Source organism: Mizuhopecten yessoensis, unplaced genomic scaffold, assembly GCF_002113885.1.
Source record: "Mizuhopecten yessoensis strain PY_sf001 unplaced genomic scaffold, ASM211388v2 scaffold8377, whole genome shotgun sequence".
NCBI classification, from domain to species: domain Eukaryota; kingdom Metazoa; phylum Mollusca; class Bivalvia; order Pectinida; family Pectinidae; genus Mizuhopecten; species Mizuhopecten yessoensis.
Genome location: NW_018407517.1, coordinates 285,385 through 304,826, shown reverse-complemented (window position 1 = coordinate 304,826; position 19,442 = coordinate 285,385). Strand labels below are relative to the sequence as shown.

At 36.7% G+C, this 19,442-nt stretch overlaps 1 protein-coding gene across 1 annotated transcript in view; it reads right to left on the bottom strand.

Annotated features, from left to right (window-relative positions):
* Positions 1 to 2,821: 2,821 nt before the first annotated feature.
* LOC110455770 (conserved oligomeric Golgi complex subunit 1-like) overlaps positions 2,822 to 19,442 on the bottom strand; it is a 123,987-nt gene continuing 107,366 nt past the window's right edge. The window contains exons 26-28 of the mRNA XM_021506130.1: positions 13,103 to 13,300; positions 12,102 to 12,294; positions 2,822 to 3,167 (exon numbers count right to left, since the gene is read on the bottom strand). Coding sequence (XP_021361805.1) covers positions 12,136 to 12,294; positions 13,103 to 13,300 — 357 coding nt within the window. The 3' untranslated portion in view covers positions 2,822 to 3,167; positions 12,102 to 12,135. The remainder of the gene's footprint in view (positions 3,168 to 12,101; positions 12,295 to 13,102; positions 13,301 to 19,442) is intronic.

Below are 19,442 nucleotides of genomic sequence, written 5' to 3'. Positions count from 1 at the left end.
CAGTTTGACACGTTTTTCCGCCATTTTACTTCATCTACAAACGTCCTTTTCACATTGAATTAACTCCAGCCTATCTCGAGAATCGATGCAAACGCACGTGTGTATCTGATTTGCGATTATAATACTGAAAACGGACATCGGGACCGGATAACGGCGAAAATAACAAAAAAACGGAAAAAATCCGGATTTTTTTAAAAATCGTAATTTTACTTAGAAAATCGTACTAGCGTAATTCAGACCTCAAAATCGTAATAATTACGCCTAAATCGTAAGAGTTGGCAGCTCTGCAACTGGGACCACAATATCTGACTTTCAACTAATCCGAGGCCTTCATTGAGTTGCCATGTTAACAGATTTTGAAATAAGTAATATGTCATATTACATGGTGTAAAAAAAACAATTTTTAACAATTTATGAAAACTACACCATAGAGTATGATAATCTAGCTGTATCATTTCTTAGGACCGCAGGGGTCAAATCAACCTCATTCAATTAAGAAATGTTTGTTCTTCCTCAATAATGTTCTTCCAGAATTTGTACAATCCACTCGGGCAATTAGGGGGTATTAGCGTCTTAAAGCAAAATATTAGATAATTTTCCTCTCGTTTTATAGCAAATTTCACTAGGTTCCCCTTCAGGGCCCCACCCACCCTGGTTTCAGGGATCGAACCAACCTCATTTATTTAAGAAATGATTGCCCTCCCCTAGTGATGGTTCAGACTAAATTTGGTTGAAATCCTCTCTGGTGTTTAGGAGAAGATGCGTTTTAAAGCAATTTTATCTAAGTTCCCCTTCAGGGCCCAGCCCTGCTGGCCTCAGGAGTCTAACAAACCTCATTTATTTTAGAAATGATTGCCCTCCCCTAATGATGCTTCAGACTAAAGGTTGAAATCCTCTCTGGCATGTAGAAGGAGATAGGTTTTTAAGAAAAAGTTGACGACGGACGACAAACGCTGTGCCACGGCATAAGCTCAATGGTCCTTCGGACCAGGTGAGCTAAAAAGAAATTTATTTTTTACCTTAATATCACCTATTCGATAACAGAAATACTCACATCTTGGTTAGCTTCATTTAGTGGTTTTTCACAATACATGTATAAACACATATGCTGATCATAAAAAAGAGACTACATGAAAAACTAGCTTTTGTTGTGTAGACACTGATTTGTAAATGACCAAAACCATACTCTCAAACCAAATGCAGCTTTTTTTCTTGATAGTCAGCTGGTCATTGAATACTTCATTGTACAAGCATACTAACTCTGATGTTGATGGTTTTAAAAACTTGAAAGGCCCTTCATCTTAGCATGCTACTTGCCAAATATCATGACCTGGAGCCTTTTACTTATCCTGAAGTAAGTACAAGAGGCCCAATGGGCCTGCATCGCTCACCTGGTATCAATCTCACACTTGAATATCAGTGTTTGATTAATAAGAACCTATTAAAAGATTTAAACATATGACGCCTGTGACCTTGAATGTCGAACAAGGACATTAGTTTGAACAGAGTTTATAGTCTTCCAACCCAGCATGCTTCTGGCAAAATATCATTACCCTGGACCTTTTGGTTATACAGAACAAATCATTTAAAGATTTAAACATATATTGACCACTGTGACCTTGAATATGGGTGAAGGTCATTCACTTGGTAGTCCTTCATCCCAGCATGTGAATGGCCAAATATCAGCACTCTTGGCCTTTTGTCATTTAATGGTTTTAAACATATTTGACCACTGTGACCTTGAATATATATGTCAAGGTCATTCATTTGAACAAACTTGGTAGTCCTTCATCCAAGCATGTTAATGGCATTTTACTAAGCTTCTTGGTTATTCAGAAGAAGTTGTTTAAAGGTTAAAAACATATTTGACCCCTGTGACCTTGAAAAAAGATGAAGGTCATTCATTTTAACAAACTTTGTAGCCCTTCATTCCAGCATGCTACTAGCCAAATATCATCAGCCTAGGCATTTTTGTTATTCAGAAGAAGTTGTTTAAAGGTTAAAAACATATTTGACCCCTGTGACCTTGAATATAAATCACAGTCATTTATTTGAACAAACTTGGTAGCCCTTCATCACAGCATGTTCCTGGCCAAATGACATCACCCTAGGCCTCTCAGTTATTCAGAAGAAGTTGTTTAAATGTTTTTAACATATTTGACCCCAGTGACCTTGAATATAAGTCAAGGTAATTTATTTGAACAAACTTGGTAACCCTTCATCCCAGCATGTTACTGGGCAAATATCATCACCCTAGGCCTCTTGGTTATTCAGGAGAACTTGTTTAAAAGTTTTAAACATATTTGACCTCTGTGACCTTGAATATAAGGCAAGGCATTTATTTGAACAAACTTGGTAGCCCTTTATCCCAGCATAATACTGGCCAAATATCATCATCCAAGGCCTCGTGGTTATTCAGAAGAAGTTGATTAAAGATTTTTACATATTTGACCCCTGTGACCTTGAAAATTGATGAAGGTCATTTATTTGAACAAACTTGGTAGCCCTGCATCCAAGCATGCTTCTGGCCAAATATCATCACCCTCAACCTTTTGGTTACTGAGAAGAAGTTGTTTAAAGTAAAAAGTTTATGCCGGACGGACGCCGGGCCAGGTGAGCTAAAATTGATTTTAACATATTTAACCCTTGCAAACTTAAAAGTAGGTCAAGGTAATTAATTTCAACTTGCAATTGGTAGCCCTTCATCATGCTACATGCTAAATATCATGATATGGCCACTTCATATTCAAAAAGTTGATCTCTGTGACCTTGAAAGCGAACAACTCAAATATCAATATATAGAAAATAAGCAATGCCAAAAATTAATCATCCTGTTTATTGACAAGTATACAACTTATTACATCAATAAAACAATACTTCCCCTCACATGCATACATGATATTCATACATGATTTAGGCTTACAAAATATTTTGTAACACGACAACATAAAAAGCATTTATAAGCATTTTTAATTAATCTGATATAGCAATAAAAATTCTAGTCTCTTTATCATTACCTTAGAAAGGAATAAGTCAATAAGGTCTCAGGCAAGCAAAGGATATTGTGTTAACACATTTTGTTTTGTTTTATGAATCAATATACAAATGTAGATACACAGCAGCAGCTGTACAAGACCATCTGATTTGGTGACTGGAAGTAGTCAAAACTGAAAAGAGAACAGGTGACAAGCCTTAATTTATATTGGTTTAAAAAATAACACAAGTTTCCCAAGAGAATGTTCCAAGCAAAATGAAGTAAACTAGATGCCTACAGTATTCAATCATCCCTAACAATTTGAGTAAAAATGGTGAAGTATAATGTTAAGTTAAGTTTGTCAGGACCATGATTTGATCATTCCTTGACCGAGTTTCAGTTAAATCAGCCAATTAGAACTTGATTTTAAGTTTGAAATAGTGTTTTTTTTCAAAATGGCGGCGGTGGCGGCTATTCCGTCTTTTCGTATTGCAGAGTTATCTGCTCTTGTGAGTAGGTATTGATTGTTACATCATTTGTTTGTGAGAGTAACGTCATACATTTTTGAGAAATGAGTCGATCATTCCTACCAAGTTTCAGTTCGATCGGCCCAGTAGAACTACAGAAGGAGAAGGATTTAAAAGCTATCTTTCCTCTTTGGCCCTGCCTCTCTGTCAAATGGGGGGTCAGACCCACTGTTTATACAAAATTGGTTCCCCTTCACCCAAGGGTGCTTCATCCCAAATTTAATCAAAAACCTGTCATTCCTACAGAAGAAGAAGGATTTTGAAGAATTTGCCACGTTTCCCCTATTGGGCCCAGCCCCTCAGACCCCAGGGGGTCCAAACCCACCATTTATACAAAATTGATTTCCCTTCCAAATATGATGCTACTGTTCAAACTTGGTCAAAATACCTTCATCCCAACGGTAGAAGGAAATCAAAACTGTTCCTCTATATCCCTTTTTTGGCCCTGCTTCTCTGCCCACACGGGGGTCAGACCCACCATTTATACAAAATTGCTTCACCTTCACCTAAGGATGCTTCATACCAAACTTGGACAAAATCCTGTCATTCCTACAGAAGAAGAAGAATTTTGAAGAATTTGCTGTTTCCCCTATTGTGCCCGGCCGCTCCTCAGCCCACACTCACTGTTTGTACAAAATTGAGTTCCCTTGGCCCAAGCATGTTCCAGACTAAATTAGAACAAGAGGCCCAAGGGCCTTAGCGGTCACCTGAGTTATATCATAGGTACTGGTAGCTTTATTTTATTGTTTAGATGTGATGTGGAAATCAGCATGTAAACTAAGTGAAATACAATACTTGTCATGTCATCAAAGGATAAGAATTTTAAAATATTTGTAAATGTTCCCTTTGGGGCCCCACTCTAACCCCTGGGGATGAGGCAGGAATTCCAAGTTTACAATGTGATACCGTCGTCTACCAAAGAGGATTCTGACCAAGTAAAAATAATTTCCAACAAAAAATTGTCAAAATATACCCAAAAGTGTTGTTTCCCTATATAAACTATAGTAAACTTTACCCCCTCCCCAAGGGAGAACGGATAGCTCGGGGGTCCTGAAATTTACAATTTAAATAAAGCCCCTGATGATCTTTCCATCCATGCAGAGAAAATGACTGTAATACCTCTGAGTCTGGAGAAGAAGATTTTTGAAATATTGGTTAATTTTCCCTTTTGGGCCCCGCCCTGGCCCCTAGGGTTGGGGTAGGAATCCCAATTTTACAATTTAAAACCATCTTCCTCCTCCAAGGATGATTCTGACCAAGTAAAAATAATTTCCAACAGAAAATTGTCAAAATATACCCAAAAGTGTTGTTTCCCTATATAAACTATAGTAAACTTTACCCCCTCCCCAAGGGAGAACGGATAGCTCGGGGGTCCTGAAATTTACAATTTAAATAAAGCCCCTGATGATCTTTCCATCCATGCAGAGAAAATGACTGTAATACCTCTGAGTCTGGAGAAGAAGATTTTTGAAATATTGGTTAATTTTCCCTTTTGGGCCCCGCCCTGGCCCCTAGGGTTGGGGTAGGAATCCCAATTTTACAATTTAAAACCATCTTCCTCCTCCAAGGATGATTCTGACCAAGTAAAAATAATTTCCAACAGAAAATTGTCAAAATATACCCAAAAGTGTTGTTTCCCTATATAAACTATAGTAAACTTTACCCCCTCCCCAAGGGAGAACGGATAGCTCGGGGGTCCTGAAATTTACAATTTAAATAAAGCCCCTGATGATCTTTCCATCCATGCAGAGAAAATGACTGTAATACCTCTGAGTCTGGAGAAGAAGATTTTTGAAATATTGGTTAATTTTCCCTTTTGGGCCCCGCCCTGGCCCCTAGGGTTGGGGTAGGAATCCCAATTTTACAATTTAAAACCATCTTCCTCCTCCAAGGATGATTCTGACCAAGTAAAAATAATTTCCAACAGAAAATTGTCAAAATATACCCAAAAGTGTTGTTTCCCTATATAAACTATAGTAAACTTTACCCCCTCCCCAAGGGAGAACGGATAGCTCGGGGGTCCTGAAATTTACAATTTAAATAAAGCCCCTGATGATCTTTCCATCCATGCAGAGAAAATGACTGTAATACCTCTGAGTCTGGAGAAGAAGATTTTTGAAATATTGGTTAATTTTCCCTTTTGGGCCCCGCCCTGGCCCCTAGGGTTGGGGTAGGAATCCCAATTTTACAATTTAAAACCATCTTCCTCCTCCAAGGATGATTCTGACCAAGTAAAAATAATTTCCAACAGAAAATTGTCAAAATATACCCAAAAGTGTTGTTTCCCTATATAAACTATAGTAAACTTTACCCCCTCCCCAAGGGAGAACGGATAGCTCGGGGGTCCTGAAATTTACAATTTAAATAAAGCCCCTGATGATCTTTCCATCCATGCAGAGAAAATGACTGTAATACCTCTGAGTCTGGAGAAGAAGATTTTTGAAATATTGGTTAATTTTCCCTTTTGGGCCCCGCCCTGGCCCCTAGGGTTGGGGTAGGAATCCCAATTTTACAATTTAAAACCATCTTCCTCCTCCAAGGATGATTCTGACCAAGTAAAAATAATTTCCAACAGAAAATTGTCAAAATATACCCAAAAGTGTTGTTTCCCTATATAAACTATAGTAAACTTTACCCCCTCCCCAAGGGAGAACGGATAGCTCGGGGGTCCTGAAATTTACAATTTAAATAAAGCCCCTGATGATCTTTCCATCCATGCAGAGAAAATGACTGTAATACCTCTGAGTCTGGAGAAGAAGATTTTTGAAATATTGGTTAATTTTCCCTTTTGGGCCCCGCCCTGGCCCCTAGGGTTGGGGTAGGAATCCCAATTTTACAATTTAAAACCATCTTCCTCCTCCAAGGATGATTCTGACCAAGTAAAAATAATTTCCAACAGAAAATTGTCAAAATATACCCAAAAGTGTTGTTTCCCTATATAAACTATAGTAAACTTTACCCCCTCCCCAAGGGAGAACGGATAGCTCGGGGGTCCTGAAATTTACAATTTAAATAAAGCCCCTGATGATCTTTCCATCCATGCAGAGAAAATGACTGTAATACCTCTGAGTCTGGAGAAGAAGATTTTTGAAATATTGGTTAATTTTCCCTTTTGGGCCCCGCCCTGGCCCCTAGGGTTGGGGTAGGAATCCCAATTTTACAATTTAAAACCATCTTCCTCCTCCAAGGATGATTCTGACCAAGTAAAAATAATTTCCAACAGAAAATTGTCAAAATATACCCAAAAGTGTTGTTTCCCTATATAAACTATAGTAAACTTTACCCCCTCCCCAAGGGAGAACGGATAGCTCGGGGGTCCTGAAATTTACAATTTAAATAAAGCCCCTGATGATCTTTCCATCCATGCAGAGAAAATGACTGTAATACCTCTGAGTCTGGAGAAGAAGATTTTTGAAATATTGGTTAATTTTCCCTTTTGGGCCCCGCCCTGGCCCCTAGGGTTGGGGTAGGAATCCCAATTTTACAATTTAAAACCATCTTCCTCCTCCAAGGATGATTCTGACCAAGTAAAAATAATTTCCAACAGAAAATTGTCAAAATATACCCAAAAGTGTTGTTTCCCTATATAAACTATAGTAAACTTTACCCCCTCCCCAAGGGAGAACGGATAGCTCGGGGGTCCTGAAATTTACAATTTAAATAAAGCCCCTGATGATCTTTCCATCCATGCAGAGAAAATGACTGTAATACCTCTGAGTCTGGAGAAGAAGATTTTTGAAATATTGGTTAATTTTCCCTTTTGGGCCCCGCCCTGGCCCCTAGGGTTGGGGTAGGAATCCCAATTTTACAATTTAAAACCATCTTCCTCCTCCAAGGATGATTCTGACCAAGTAAAAATAATTTCCAACAGAAAATTGTCAAAATATACCCAAAAGTGTTGTTTCCCTATATAAACTATAGTAAACTTTACCCCCTCCCCAAGGGAGAACGGATAGCTCGGGGGTCCTGAAATTTACAATTTAAATAAAGCCCCTGATGATCTTTCCATCCATGCAGAGAAAATGACTGTAATACCTCTGCCTCTGGAGAAGAAGATTTTTGAAATATTGGTTAATTTTCCCTTTTGGGCCCCGCCCTGGCCCCTAGGGTTAGGGTAGGAATCCAAATTTTACAATTTGGTAGCCTCATCCACCCAGGATGATTCTGACCAAGTTTGAAAAAAATCCATTCACTGGTTCTTGAGAAGAAGTTGATAATGTAAAAATTTTACGCACGACGGACGACGATGGATGGAAAGTGATTGGAATAGGTCACTTGAGCAAAGCTCAGGTGACCTAATAAAATCCCTTAATCCCTACGGTAGAAGAAGGATTTTGAAGGTTTGACCTCTATTTCCCCTATTGGGCTCCGCCCCTCTGCCCCCAGGGGGGCCACATCCAACTATTATACAAAATTGAGTCCCCTTGGCCCAAGGATGCTCCAGGCTAAATTAGGATAAAATCCTTAAAACCCTACGGCAGAAAAATGATTTTGAAGGTTTTACCTCTATTTCCCCTATTCCGCCCCACCCCTCTGCCCAAAGGGGGGCCACACCAACAGTTTATACAAAATTGAGTCACCTTGACCCAAGGATGCTACAGACTAAATTAGGATAAAATCCTTTAATCCCTACGGTAGAAGGATTTTAAAGGTTTTACCTCTATTTCCCCTATCGGGTCCCACCCCTCTGCCCCCAGGGGGGCCACACCCACTGTTTATACAAAAATCGAGTCCCCTTGGCCTCAGGATGCTCCAGACCAAATTTAGTCAAAATTTACTAGGCCGTTTAGGTCTAGTAGTGTTTTAAAGAAAAAGTTGACGGATGGATGGACGACGGACGCTGCAGTATGGCATAGGCTCACCATGGCCCTTTGGACCAGGTGAGTTAAAAACCTTCATTTATTTTTAAATAGTGTTTTTTTAACAAGAGGCCCATGGGCCTTAACGGTCACCTGAGTCCTAGAGTATTTATTTTTGTTGTTGAAATATGTACCAATTTGAGTAAAAAATAGTTAAGTATAATGTTAACTTAACTTTGTCAGGACCATGAGCTGATCATTCCTAGACCGATTTTAAATGAGATCGGCCTATTAGAAATTGTTTTTAAGTTTAAAATAGGTATTTACAAAATAGCGGCTGTGGTGGCCATATTGGATTTCTGATTGACCTGAAAAATAACAACACTTTGTCAGGACCATGAGTCGATCATTCCTACCAACTTTCAGTTCAATCGGCCCAGCAGAACTTGACTTTAAGTTTGAAATAGGTTTTCAAAATGGCGGCCATGGCTAAAGCTCAGGTGACCTAAAAATGTACTCCCTTTTGGCACAATCCCTCAGCCCCAAAGAAAGCCAAACCTTTCTTTTTACGTTTGTGTCCCTTTATGATCCTAATGGTGTATCATGCCAAATATGTCTAAAATCTGATCAGTTCTTTAGGAAGCTTTAAAAGAAATTGTTGACAGATGATGGAAGGCACAGTATGGCATAATCTCATCTAAGGTAATCTTTTGGACAAGGCGAGTTAAATTTTACACGTCCATTAGGTGTAAATTACTTTAAACTGTCAACTGTAAATCTCCAATTTTCTTGAATATTCTGTGTAATAGGACACAATCAATGAGCTATTTTACCTGTGTAATAGACTCACTCCATGAGCTATTACCTGTGCAATAGACTCACTCCATGAGCTATTACCTGTGTAATAAGACTCACTCCATGAGCTATTACCTGTATAATAAGACTCACTCCATGAGCTATTATATATATAATTACCTGTATAATAGGACTCAGTCCATGAGCTATTACTTGTATAATAAGACTCACTCCATGAGCTATTACCTGTATAATAGGATTCAGTTCATGAGCTATTACTTGTATAATAGGACTCCATTCATGAGCTATTACTTGTATAATAGGACTCAGTTCATGAGCTATTACTTGTATAATAGGACTCAGTTCATGAGCTATTTATAATATGCACTGATTTACCTGATTCAGTTTCTCTTCTTTAGTGGTTTCACATTTATAAAATATGTGCAATATCTTTTCTTAGCTAACATTGTCAGTTACTGGAGGAAAAATGTAAACTTATGTTGTACACATGAAAATTTTCACATAACCTGGTATGCCACATCTCAAATGATTTATGGAGTGGTTTATGGTATCAGAAACAATTACATTTCTCACCATTATTCTCAAACAAAAGTTTGAGCAGGATTGTAAACATTTATTAATATGATCTGTGTATTGGGCCTTGCCTCTATGCAAAATTGAGTTCTTATTGCCTAAGGAAGCTGTACACGAAATTTGGTTAAAATCCCTCTGTTTGTACAAAATTTAATCCTCTTTGCCCAAGGATACTCCAGGCAAAATTTAGTCAAAATCCACTTAGCTGTTCAGGACAGGCAGACTTTTTAAAGAAATAATACCAGTTTCATACATGCCATTACTTTCGGGTGCAAAATAGTGAGATCAGTATATTTTTTTTTACCTGAATTAGAGAGAAATAAGTGAGAAATTTAAAGCAGAAATGGTATTGCATAAAACATAGCATTATCTATTTCAAGTTATTCTGTAGCCTCTAATAACTTTATTTGAATCAATATGGGAGATTTATGTTTATTTTAAAGAATTTTAGGGCGGTTAACATGTAAAAAATAGTTCCAATACAGCTATTGTCATTTGAAAGTAAAGGTATTACAATACTTCCAATATGATCCAACTTTAAATATATAACCATTGTTATTAAAAATACTACCCACCATTGATTACCCTCGGTCCAAGTATGATCCAGACCAAATTAGGCTAAAAAAGCCCTTAGAAGGTACAAAATTATACAAAATTGAGTCCCCTTGGCCTAAGGATACTCCAGACCAAATTTAGTCAAAATCTACTTGGCCGTCCGTGACCTTGAATGTCGAACAAGGACATTAGGTTGAACAGAGTTTATAGCCTTCAACCCAGCATGCTTCTAGCAAAATATCATTATCCTGGACCTTTTGGTTATACAGAACAAATCATTTAAAGATTTAAACATATATTGACCACTGTGACCTTGAATATTGGCAAAGGTCATTTATTTGAACAAACTTGGTAGCCCTTCATCCCAGCATGCTACTGGCCAAATATCATCAGCCTGGGCCTTTTGGTTATTGAGAAGAAGTCGTTTGAAGATTTTAAGACATTTGACCACTGTGACCTTGAATATTGGCGAAGGTCATTCATTCGAACAAACTTGGTAGCCCTTCATCCCAGCATGCTACAGGCCCAATATCAGTATTCTGGGCCTTTTGGTTATTCAGAATAAGTCGTTTGAAGATTTACCGACATTTGACCCATGTGACCTTGAAAGTGGGTCAAGGTCATTTATTTTAACAAACTTGGTAGCCTTTCATCCCAGCATGCTACTGGCCAAATATCATCAGCCTGGGCCTTTTGGTTATTGAGAAGTTGTTTGAAGATTTTAAGACATTTGACCCCTGTGACCTTGAAAGTGGGTCGAGGTCAATCATTTTGGGCCAGGTGAGCTAAAAATGTTTGGAACCTTTAGACTTTTTAAAGAATGGTTCTAAGCGTACAGAAATACTTATTCTTCATTTGTTGAATAAAACATTGAAAACAATACCCACTACTTAATTCCTTTATGTTTTATTTTTCATGTATCCAACTGTGAAGAAATTTTCCTTTTTACATGGATATTTAGAGAAAGTGTTTTTCTTGTGCTGTAGCGCTGAAGTGAGGTGGCAGTATTAATGATGCCATTTGAGGCACGGTCCCACTACAAACAGAACACAATACATCTCCAGCACACACACATAAGGAGATACTAGCCAGGTGGCATAGGACTAGTAGTTAACGCCTGATAAGGCAGCTCCTGCAAATTCCTCAAAACTTGTATTGATTAATGTATATGCTAATTATATTAATTGTATATTTATGTTCTGTAAAGCGCTTTAGAATGGCTTAAGTTTATGCTAGCTAGATAGGGGGCTATATTAAATGTTGTATAGTATTACTGTTATTAGTGCAAGTAAAAATTTTCATTAACACTCAATCCCATCCAGACAATCAGATAATAAGTTCCAGATATAATGTCAGGGTTCGGTTATGATTTTAAAGTCATGAATTACATTTTCGTTTCAGTAAACTATGGACTTTCGGTCATCATGAACTAACAGCTCTTATGTGGCCCTTTAATGTTAATACCTACTGTCATCATATTCTAATTAGCAACTAGCCCCAACTGGACAGAGGTTCCCCGACTTAATTGCTTAACAGTTCACAAATCGGTAAGCAAAACATATGACACAAAATGTATGCTGTTAATTGGCCTGATCAGTTATTTAAGTGACTGGCCTGTGATTTAAGACCTTTGAGTGACCAAGGACAGTGTGAATCCATGTACAATGTAGCTATTGTTTCTTCATTAATATTAACCAAACTATGTTTTCTTTCATGAAACCGATTGAAATTCATGAGATATGAGTCTGACATGAGGATTTTTTTCTGAAGTAATTTTCATGAGTCTCACACTCAAATCGTTAGATATGGCATGTATGCAGTCTGTTCTATTTTCCCTAGTGATTCAGCTTGACATACTATTTCTCTGCCATAGGTGCACCATAGTTCTGTATTACTTCGTGCTTCCTCCGATGTTAGAAAACCAGCTTGACAGTTCTGACATGCTGCCAAGTTTGTTGTAAAATGAACTTGTCATGTCCGAGCTAGAGCTGGGCTGAGGAAGGACGGCCGCTGCTTTCTCGGTCAGGGAATCGCCACCAGTCATCACACTCTGTAAAACAATATACAAACTGTTACTAAAAATGGTTCCATCACATCTATCACCTACACTAAACTTCATAGGACAATGTAAACCTTCTGTATATTGCAAAAGAGCTCCCTTCCTTTGGGAGAGATTCCACATGCTCCAAATGAAAACATAGATAAAATGTGTGTATATACCCTTTAGAGACAAAATAACCCTTTACAATTACATATTTAAAGTTGCTCTTTCAGATGAAACAATTAGATATTTGAAAATAGGAATAGTTAAGCAAATTTTCTGGTTGAAAAAATTGAATATAAGGGTAAAAAATCAGGAGACTTCCTCCTCAATAGGGAGGGTTGACAAGTATGTCAGTGCCAAATTATCCAACAGGTAAACTTGACTGCTTAGCCTGTGTGTAGACTGTAAGAGAATGGAATGGACCAAATAACCAGAATTATCATGTGTGTGGACTGTGATAGCACTGACCAGAATTATCCTGTGTGTGAACTGTGAGAGTACTGACCAGAATTATCCTGTGTGTTAACTGTGATAGAACTGACCAGAATTATCCTGTGTATGAAGTGTGAGAGTACTGACCAGAATTATCCTGTGTGTGAAGTGTGAGAGTACTGACCAGAATTATCCTGTGTGTGAGGTGTGAGAGTACTGACCAGAATTATCCTGTGTTAACTGTGAGAGTATCGACCAGAAGTATCCTATGTGTTAACTCTGAAAGTATTGACCAGAAGTATCCTGTGTGTTAACTGTACATGTGAGAGTATTGACCAGAAGTATCCTTTTTGTTAACTGTGAGAGTGCAGATAAGACTTACCCTATTTAGGGACTGTGACAGTATAGGTGATGGCATTGTAGAATTGCTAGGCTGGGTACTCAGTGGCAGTAATATGAATCGGTTTTGACATGTGGTCAGGGGCAGGACATTGTGCTGCTCCTGGTGAGTTGTCTGAAGACCTCGTCCACTGCTGAACATCCCCAACTTATCTAAACTTGTCAGGGCACCATACAACACCTAGTAAAGACACATTTTCAAATAGTTACCTTCTAAACAACATCTAGTTACAGTAACCTTCTAAACAACATCAATTAATAGTAACCTTCAAAAACAACATCTAGTTACAGTAACGTTCTAAATAACATCAAGTCACAGTAACCTTCTAAACAACATCTAGTTACAGTAATCTTCTTAATAACATCTAGTTACTATAACCTTCTAAACAACATCAAGTAATAGTAACCTTCTAAACAACATCAAGTTACAGTAACCTCCAAAACAACATCTAGTTACAGTAACCTTCTAAACAACATCAAGTAATAGTAACCTTCAAAAGAATATCTTGTTACATTAACCTTATAAACAATATTGCATACAGTAACCTTCTGAACAACATCTAGTAACAATAACCTTCTTCATAACATCTAGTTACAGTAACATTCTAAATAACATCAAGTAATAGTAACCTTCAAAAACAACATCTAGTTACAGTAACCTTCTAAATAACATCTAGTTTTAGTAACCGTATAGACAAAATCTAGTAATAGTAACCTTCTAAACAATATTGCATACAGTAACCTCATAAACAACATCTAGTTACAGTTAACTTCTAATCAACAACTAGCTAGAGTAACAGTCTAAATAACATCAAGTAATAGTAACCTTCAAAAACAACATCTAGTTACAGTAACATTCTAAATAACATCTAGTTTCAGTAACCGTATAGACAAAATCTAGTAATAGTAACCTTCTAAACAATATTGCAAACAGTAACCTCATAAACAACATCTATTTACAGTTACCTTCTAATCAACAACTAGCTACAGTAACATTCTAAATAACATCTAGTTACAGTTAACTTGTAAACAACACTTAGTTACTGTATCATTCCAAATAACATCTAGTTACAGTTATTTTATAAACAACATCTTGTTACATTAAACTTCTAAACAACATCTCATTACAATAAATAACCTTCTAAACAACATCTAGTTACAGTAACCTCCTAAACAACATCTAGTTACAGTAACCTTCTAAACAACATCAAGTTACATTTAACTTCTAAACAACATAAAGTTAGGTTAACCTTCTAAACAACATCTTGTTACAGTAACATTCTAAACAACATCTAGTTACAGTAACCTTCTAAACAAAATCAAATTACAGTAACCTTCTAAACAACATCAAATTACAGTTATCTTCTTAATAACATCTAGTTACTATAACCTTCTAAACAACATCTAGTTTCAGTAACCTTCTAAACAATATTGCATACAGTAACCTTCTAAACAACATCAAGTTACATTTACCTTCTAAACAACATAAAGTTACGTTAACCTTCTAAACAACATCTTGTTACAGTAACATTCTAAACAACATCAAGGTACATTAACCTTCTAAACAAAATCAAATTACAGTAACCTTCTAAACAACATCAAATTACAGTTATCTTCTTAATAACATCTAGTTACTATAACCTTCTAAACAACATCTAGTTTCAGTAACCTTCTAAACAATATTGCATACAGTAACCTTCTAAACAACATCTAGTTACAGTAACCTCCTAAACACCATCTAGTTACAGTAACCTTTTAAACAACATCAATTAATAGTAACCTTCTAAACAACATCTAGTTACAGTAACCTCCTAAACAACATCAATTAATAGTAACCTTCTAAACAACATCTAGTTACAGTAACCTTCTAAACATCAAGTTACAGTAACCTTCTAAACAACATCAAGTAATAGTAACCTTCAAAAACAACATCTAGTTACAGTAACCTTCTAAACAACATCAAGTCATAGTAACCTTCTAAACAACATCTAGTTACAGTAACCTTCTAAACAACATCAAGTTACAGTAACCTTCTTAATAATATTGCATACAGTAACCTTCTGAACAACATCTAGTAACAATAACCTTCTTAATAACATCTAGTTACAGTAACATTCTAAATAACATCTAGTTTCAGTAACCGTATGGACTCAATCTAGTAATAGTAACCTTCTAAACAATATTGCATACAGTAACCTTATAAACAACATCTAGTTACAGTTAACTTCTAATCAACAACTAGCTACAGTAACATTCTAAATAACATCTAGTTACAGTTAACTTGTAAACAACACTTAGTTAGTATCATTCCAAATAACATCTAGTTACAGTTATTTTATAAACAACATCTTGTTACAGTAACCTTCTAAACAACATCTCATTACAATAACCTTCTAAACAACATCTAGTTACAGTAACCTCCTAAACAACATCTAGTTACAGTAACCTTCTAAACAACATCAAGTTACATTTACCTTCTAAGCAACATAAAGTTACGTTAACCTTCTAAACAACATCTTGTTACAGTAATATTCTAAACAACATCAAGGTACATTAACCTTCTAAACAAAATCAAATTACAGTTACCTTCTAAACAACATAAAATTACAGTTATCTTCTTAATAACATCTAGTTACTATAACCTTATAAACAACATCAAGTAACAGTAACCTTCTAAACAACATCAAATTACAGTTATCTTCTTAATAACATCTAGTTACTATAACCTTCTAAACAACATCTAGTTTCAGTAACCTTCTAAACAACATCTAGTTACAGTAACCTTATACACAAAATCTAGTTACTATAACCTTCTAAACAATATCTTGTTACAGTAACCTTCAAAACAACATCTAGTTACAGTAAACTTATAAACAACATCAAGTAACAGTAACCTTCTAAACAACATCAAGTTACATTAACCTTCTAAACAACATCAAGTTACATTAATTTTCTAAACAACATAAAGTTACAGTAACTTTCTAAACAACATCTAGCTACAGTAAAATTCCTAACAAGAGGCCCAAATGGGCCTGCATCGCTCACCTGGTATTAATCTCACACTTGTAATCTTAAGATTTCATAGAACCTATTAAAAGATTAATATATATGACGCCTGTGACCTTGATTGTCCAGCAAGGACATTAGCTTGAAAGTGGATCAAGGTCATTCATTTGAACTAACTTGGTAGTCCTTCATCCCAGCATGCTACAGGCCCAATTTGAGAAGTCGTTTGAAGATTTTACGACGTTTGACACCTGTGACCATGAAAGTTGGTCAAGGTCATTCATTTGAACAAACTTGATAGTCCTTCATCCCAGCATGCTACAGGCCCAATATCAGCACCCTGGGCCTTTTGGTTATTGAGAAGAAGGTGTTTGAAGATTTTAACATATTTCAAACCCCTGTGACATTGAAAGTTGGTCAAGGTCATTCATTTTAACAAACTTGGTAGCCCTTCATCCCAGCATGCTACAGGCACAATATCAGTACCCTGAGCCTTTTGGTTATTGAATAGAAGTTGTTTGAAGATTTTAAGACATTTGACCACGGTGACCTTCAAAGTGGGTCAATTTCATTCATTTGAACAAACTTGGTAGCCCTTCATCCCAGCACGCTACAGGCACAATATCAGTACCCTGAGCCTATTGGTTATTGAAAAGAAGCTGTTTGAAGATTTAAGACATTTGACCCCAGTGACCTTCAAAGTTGGTCAAGGTCATTCATTTTAACAAACTTGGTAGTCCTTTATCCCAGCACGCTACAGGCCCAATATCAGTGCCCTGGGCCTTTTGGTTATTGAGAAGAAGTCGTTTGAAGATTTTATGACATCTGACCCAAGTGACCTTGAAAGTTAGTCAGGGTCATTCATTTGAACAAACTTGGTAGCCCTTTATCCCAGCATGCTACAGGCCCAATATCAGAAACCTGGGCCTTTTGGTTATTGAGAAGAAGTCGTTTGAAGATTTTACGAAATTTGACCCTTTCGACCTTTAAAGTCAGTCAAGGTCATTCATTTTAACAAACTTGGTAGTCCTTTATCCCAGCAGGCTACAGGTTCAATATCAGTACCCTGGGTCTTTTGGTTATTGAGAAGAAGTCATTTGAAGATTTTACAAAATTTGACCCCTTCGACCTTTAAAGTTGGTCAAGGTCATTCAAACTTGTTAGTCCTTTATCCCAGCATACTACAGGTTCAATATCAGTACCCTGGGCCTTTTGGTTATTGAGAAGAAGTTGTTTGAAGATTTTACGACATCTGACTCCAGGGACCTTGAAAGTTAGTCAGGGTCATTTATTTGAACAAACTTGGTAGCCCTTCATCCCAGCATGCTTCAGGCCCAATATCAGTACCCTGGGCCTTTTGGTTATTGAGAAGAAGTTGTTTCCAGGGTATTGATATTGAACCTGTAGCATGCTGGGATAAAGGACTACCAAGTTTGTTAAAATGAATGACCTTGACCCACTTTCAAGGTCAAAGGGGTGAAATGTCTTACTTTACTAAAAATACTTTTAGTAACTGTGACCTTCAAACAACACCTGTTAAACAATACCAGTAACCGTGACCTTTAAACAACACCTGTTAAACAATACGAATAACTGTGACCTTCAAACAACCCCTGTTAAACAATACCAGTAACTGTGACCTTCAAATAACACCTGTTAAACATTACCAGTAACTGTGACCTTCATACAACACCTGTTAAACAATACCAGTAACTGTGACCTTCAAACAACACCTGTTAAACAATACGAATAACTGTGACCTTCAAACAACCCCTGTTAAACATTCCCAGTAACTGTGACCTTCATACAACTCCTGTTAAACAATACCAGTAACTGTGACCCTTAAACAACACCTGTTACACATTACCAGTAACTGTGGCCTTCAAACAACACCTGTCAAACAATACCAGTAACTGTGTCCTTCAAACAACACCTGTCAAACAATACCAGTAACTGTGTCCTTCAAACAACACCTGTTAGACAATACCAGTAACTGTGTCCTTCAAACAACACCTGTCAAACAATACCAGTAACTGTGGCCTTCAAACAACACCTGTTAAGCATTACCAGTAACTGTGACCTTTAAACAACACCTGTTAAACATTACGAGTAACTGTGACCTTCAAACATCACCTGTTAAACAATACAAGTAACTGTGACCTTCAAACAACACCTGTTAAACATTACCAGTAACTGTGACCTTTAAACAACTCCTGTTAAACATTACGAGTAACTGTGACCTTCAAACAACACCTGTTAAACATTACCAGTAACTGTGACCTTCATACAACACCTGTTAAACATTACGAGTAACTGTGAGACTTCAAACAACACCTGTTAAACAATATGAGTAACTGTGACCTTCAAACAACACCTGTTAAACAATACCAGTAACTATGACCTTTAAACAACACCTGCTAAACATTCCAAGTAACTGTGACCTTTACACAACTCCTGTTAAACATTACCAGCAACTGTTACCTTTAAACAACACCTGTTAAACATTACCAGTAACTATGACCTTTAAACAACACCTGTTAAACATTCCAAGTAACTGTGACCTTTACACAACACCTGTTAAACATTACCAGCAACTGTTACCTTTAAACAACACCTGTTAAACATTACGAGTAATTGTGACCTTCAAACAACACCTGTTAAACAATACCAGTAACTGTGACCTTCAAACAACCCCTGTTAAACATTCCAAGTAACTGTGACCTTTACACAACACCTGTTAAACATTACCAGCAACTGTGACCTTTAAACAACACCTGTTAAACATTACCAGTAACTGTGACCTTCAAACAACACCTGTTAAACATTACCAGTAACTGTGACCATCAATAAGCACCTGTTACACATTACCAATAGAAATTTGGTACTACCTCATTAGCTTCATGAAACATTATATTTTCAAAAAATAATATGGTATAAAAACTAAGGGTGAAAGTTTAAATCCTACGACATACTTTTTTCGTTTCCAGCTATAAAAATAATAATCGTATCACTAATTTTTATTTATAGCCTAATGTGTAATTAAATCTGACCAGCTTGTTGAATCCAACTGCTGATCACTATGACTAAGATAAAGCTAGGTAACAGATTGCTAAAATGCAAATATTCATACTTGAATACCTTTGTATAGAAAATGTGATCATTTTGTAAACATTGTATGCATAGTTTCAATGATCATATATTTGTTTACATGCAATGTAGATAAACTGATCTGTGTTTTACTTTGATAAATTTAAAACCTCAGCACAATGTCAACTTTATCTGAAGTAAATAATCAAACTACCTTTATCCCCAATATT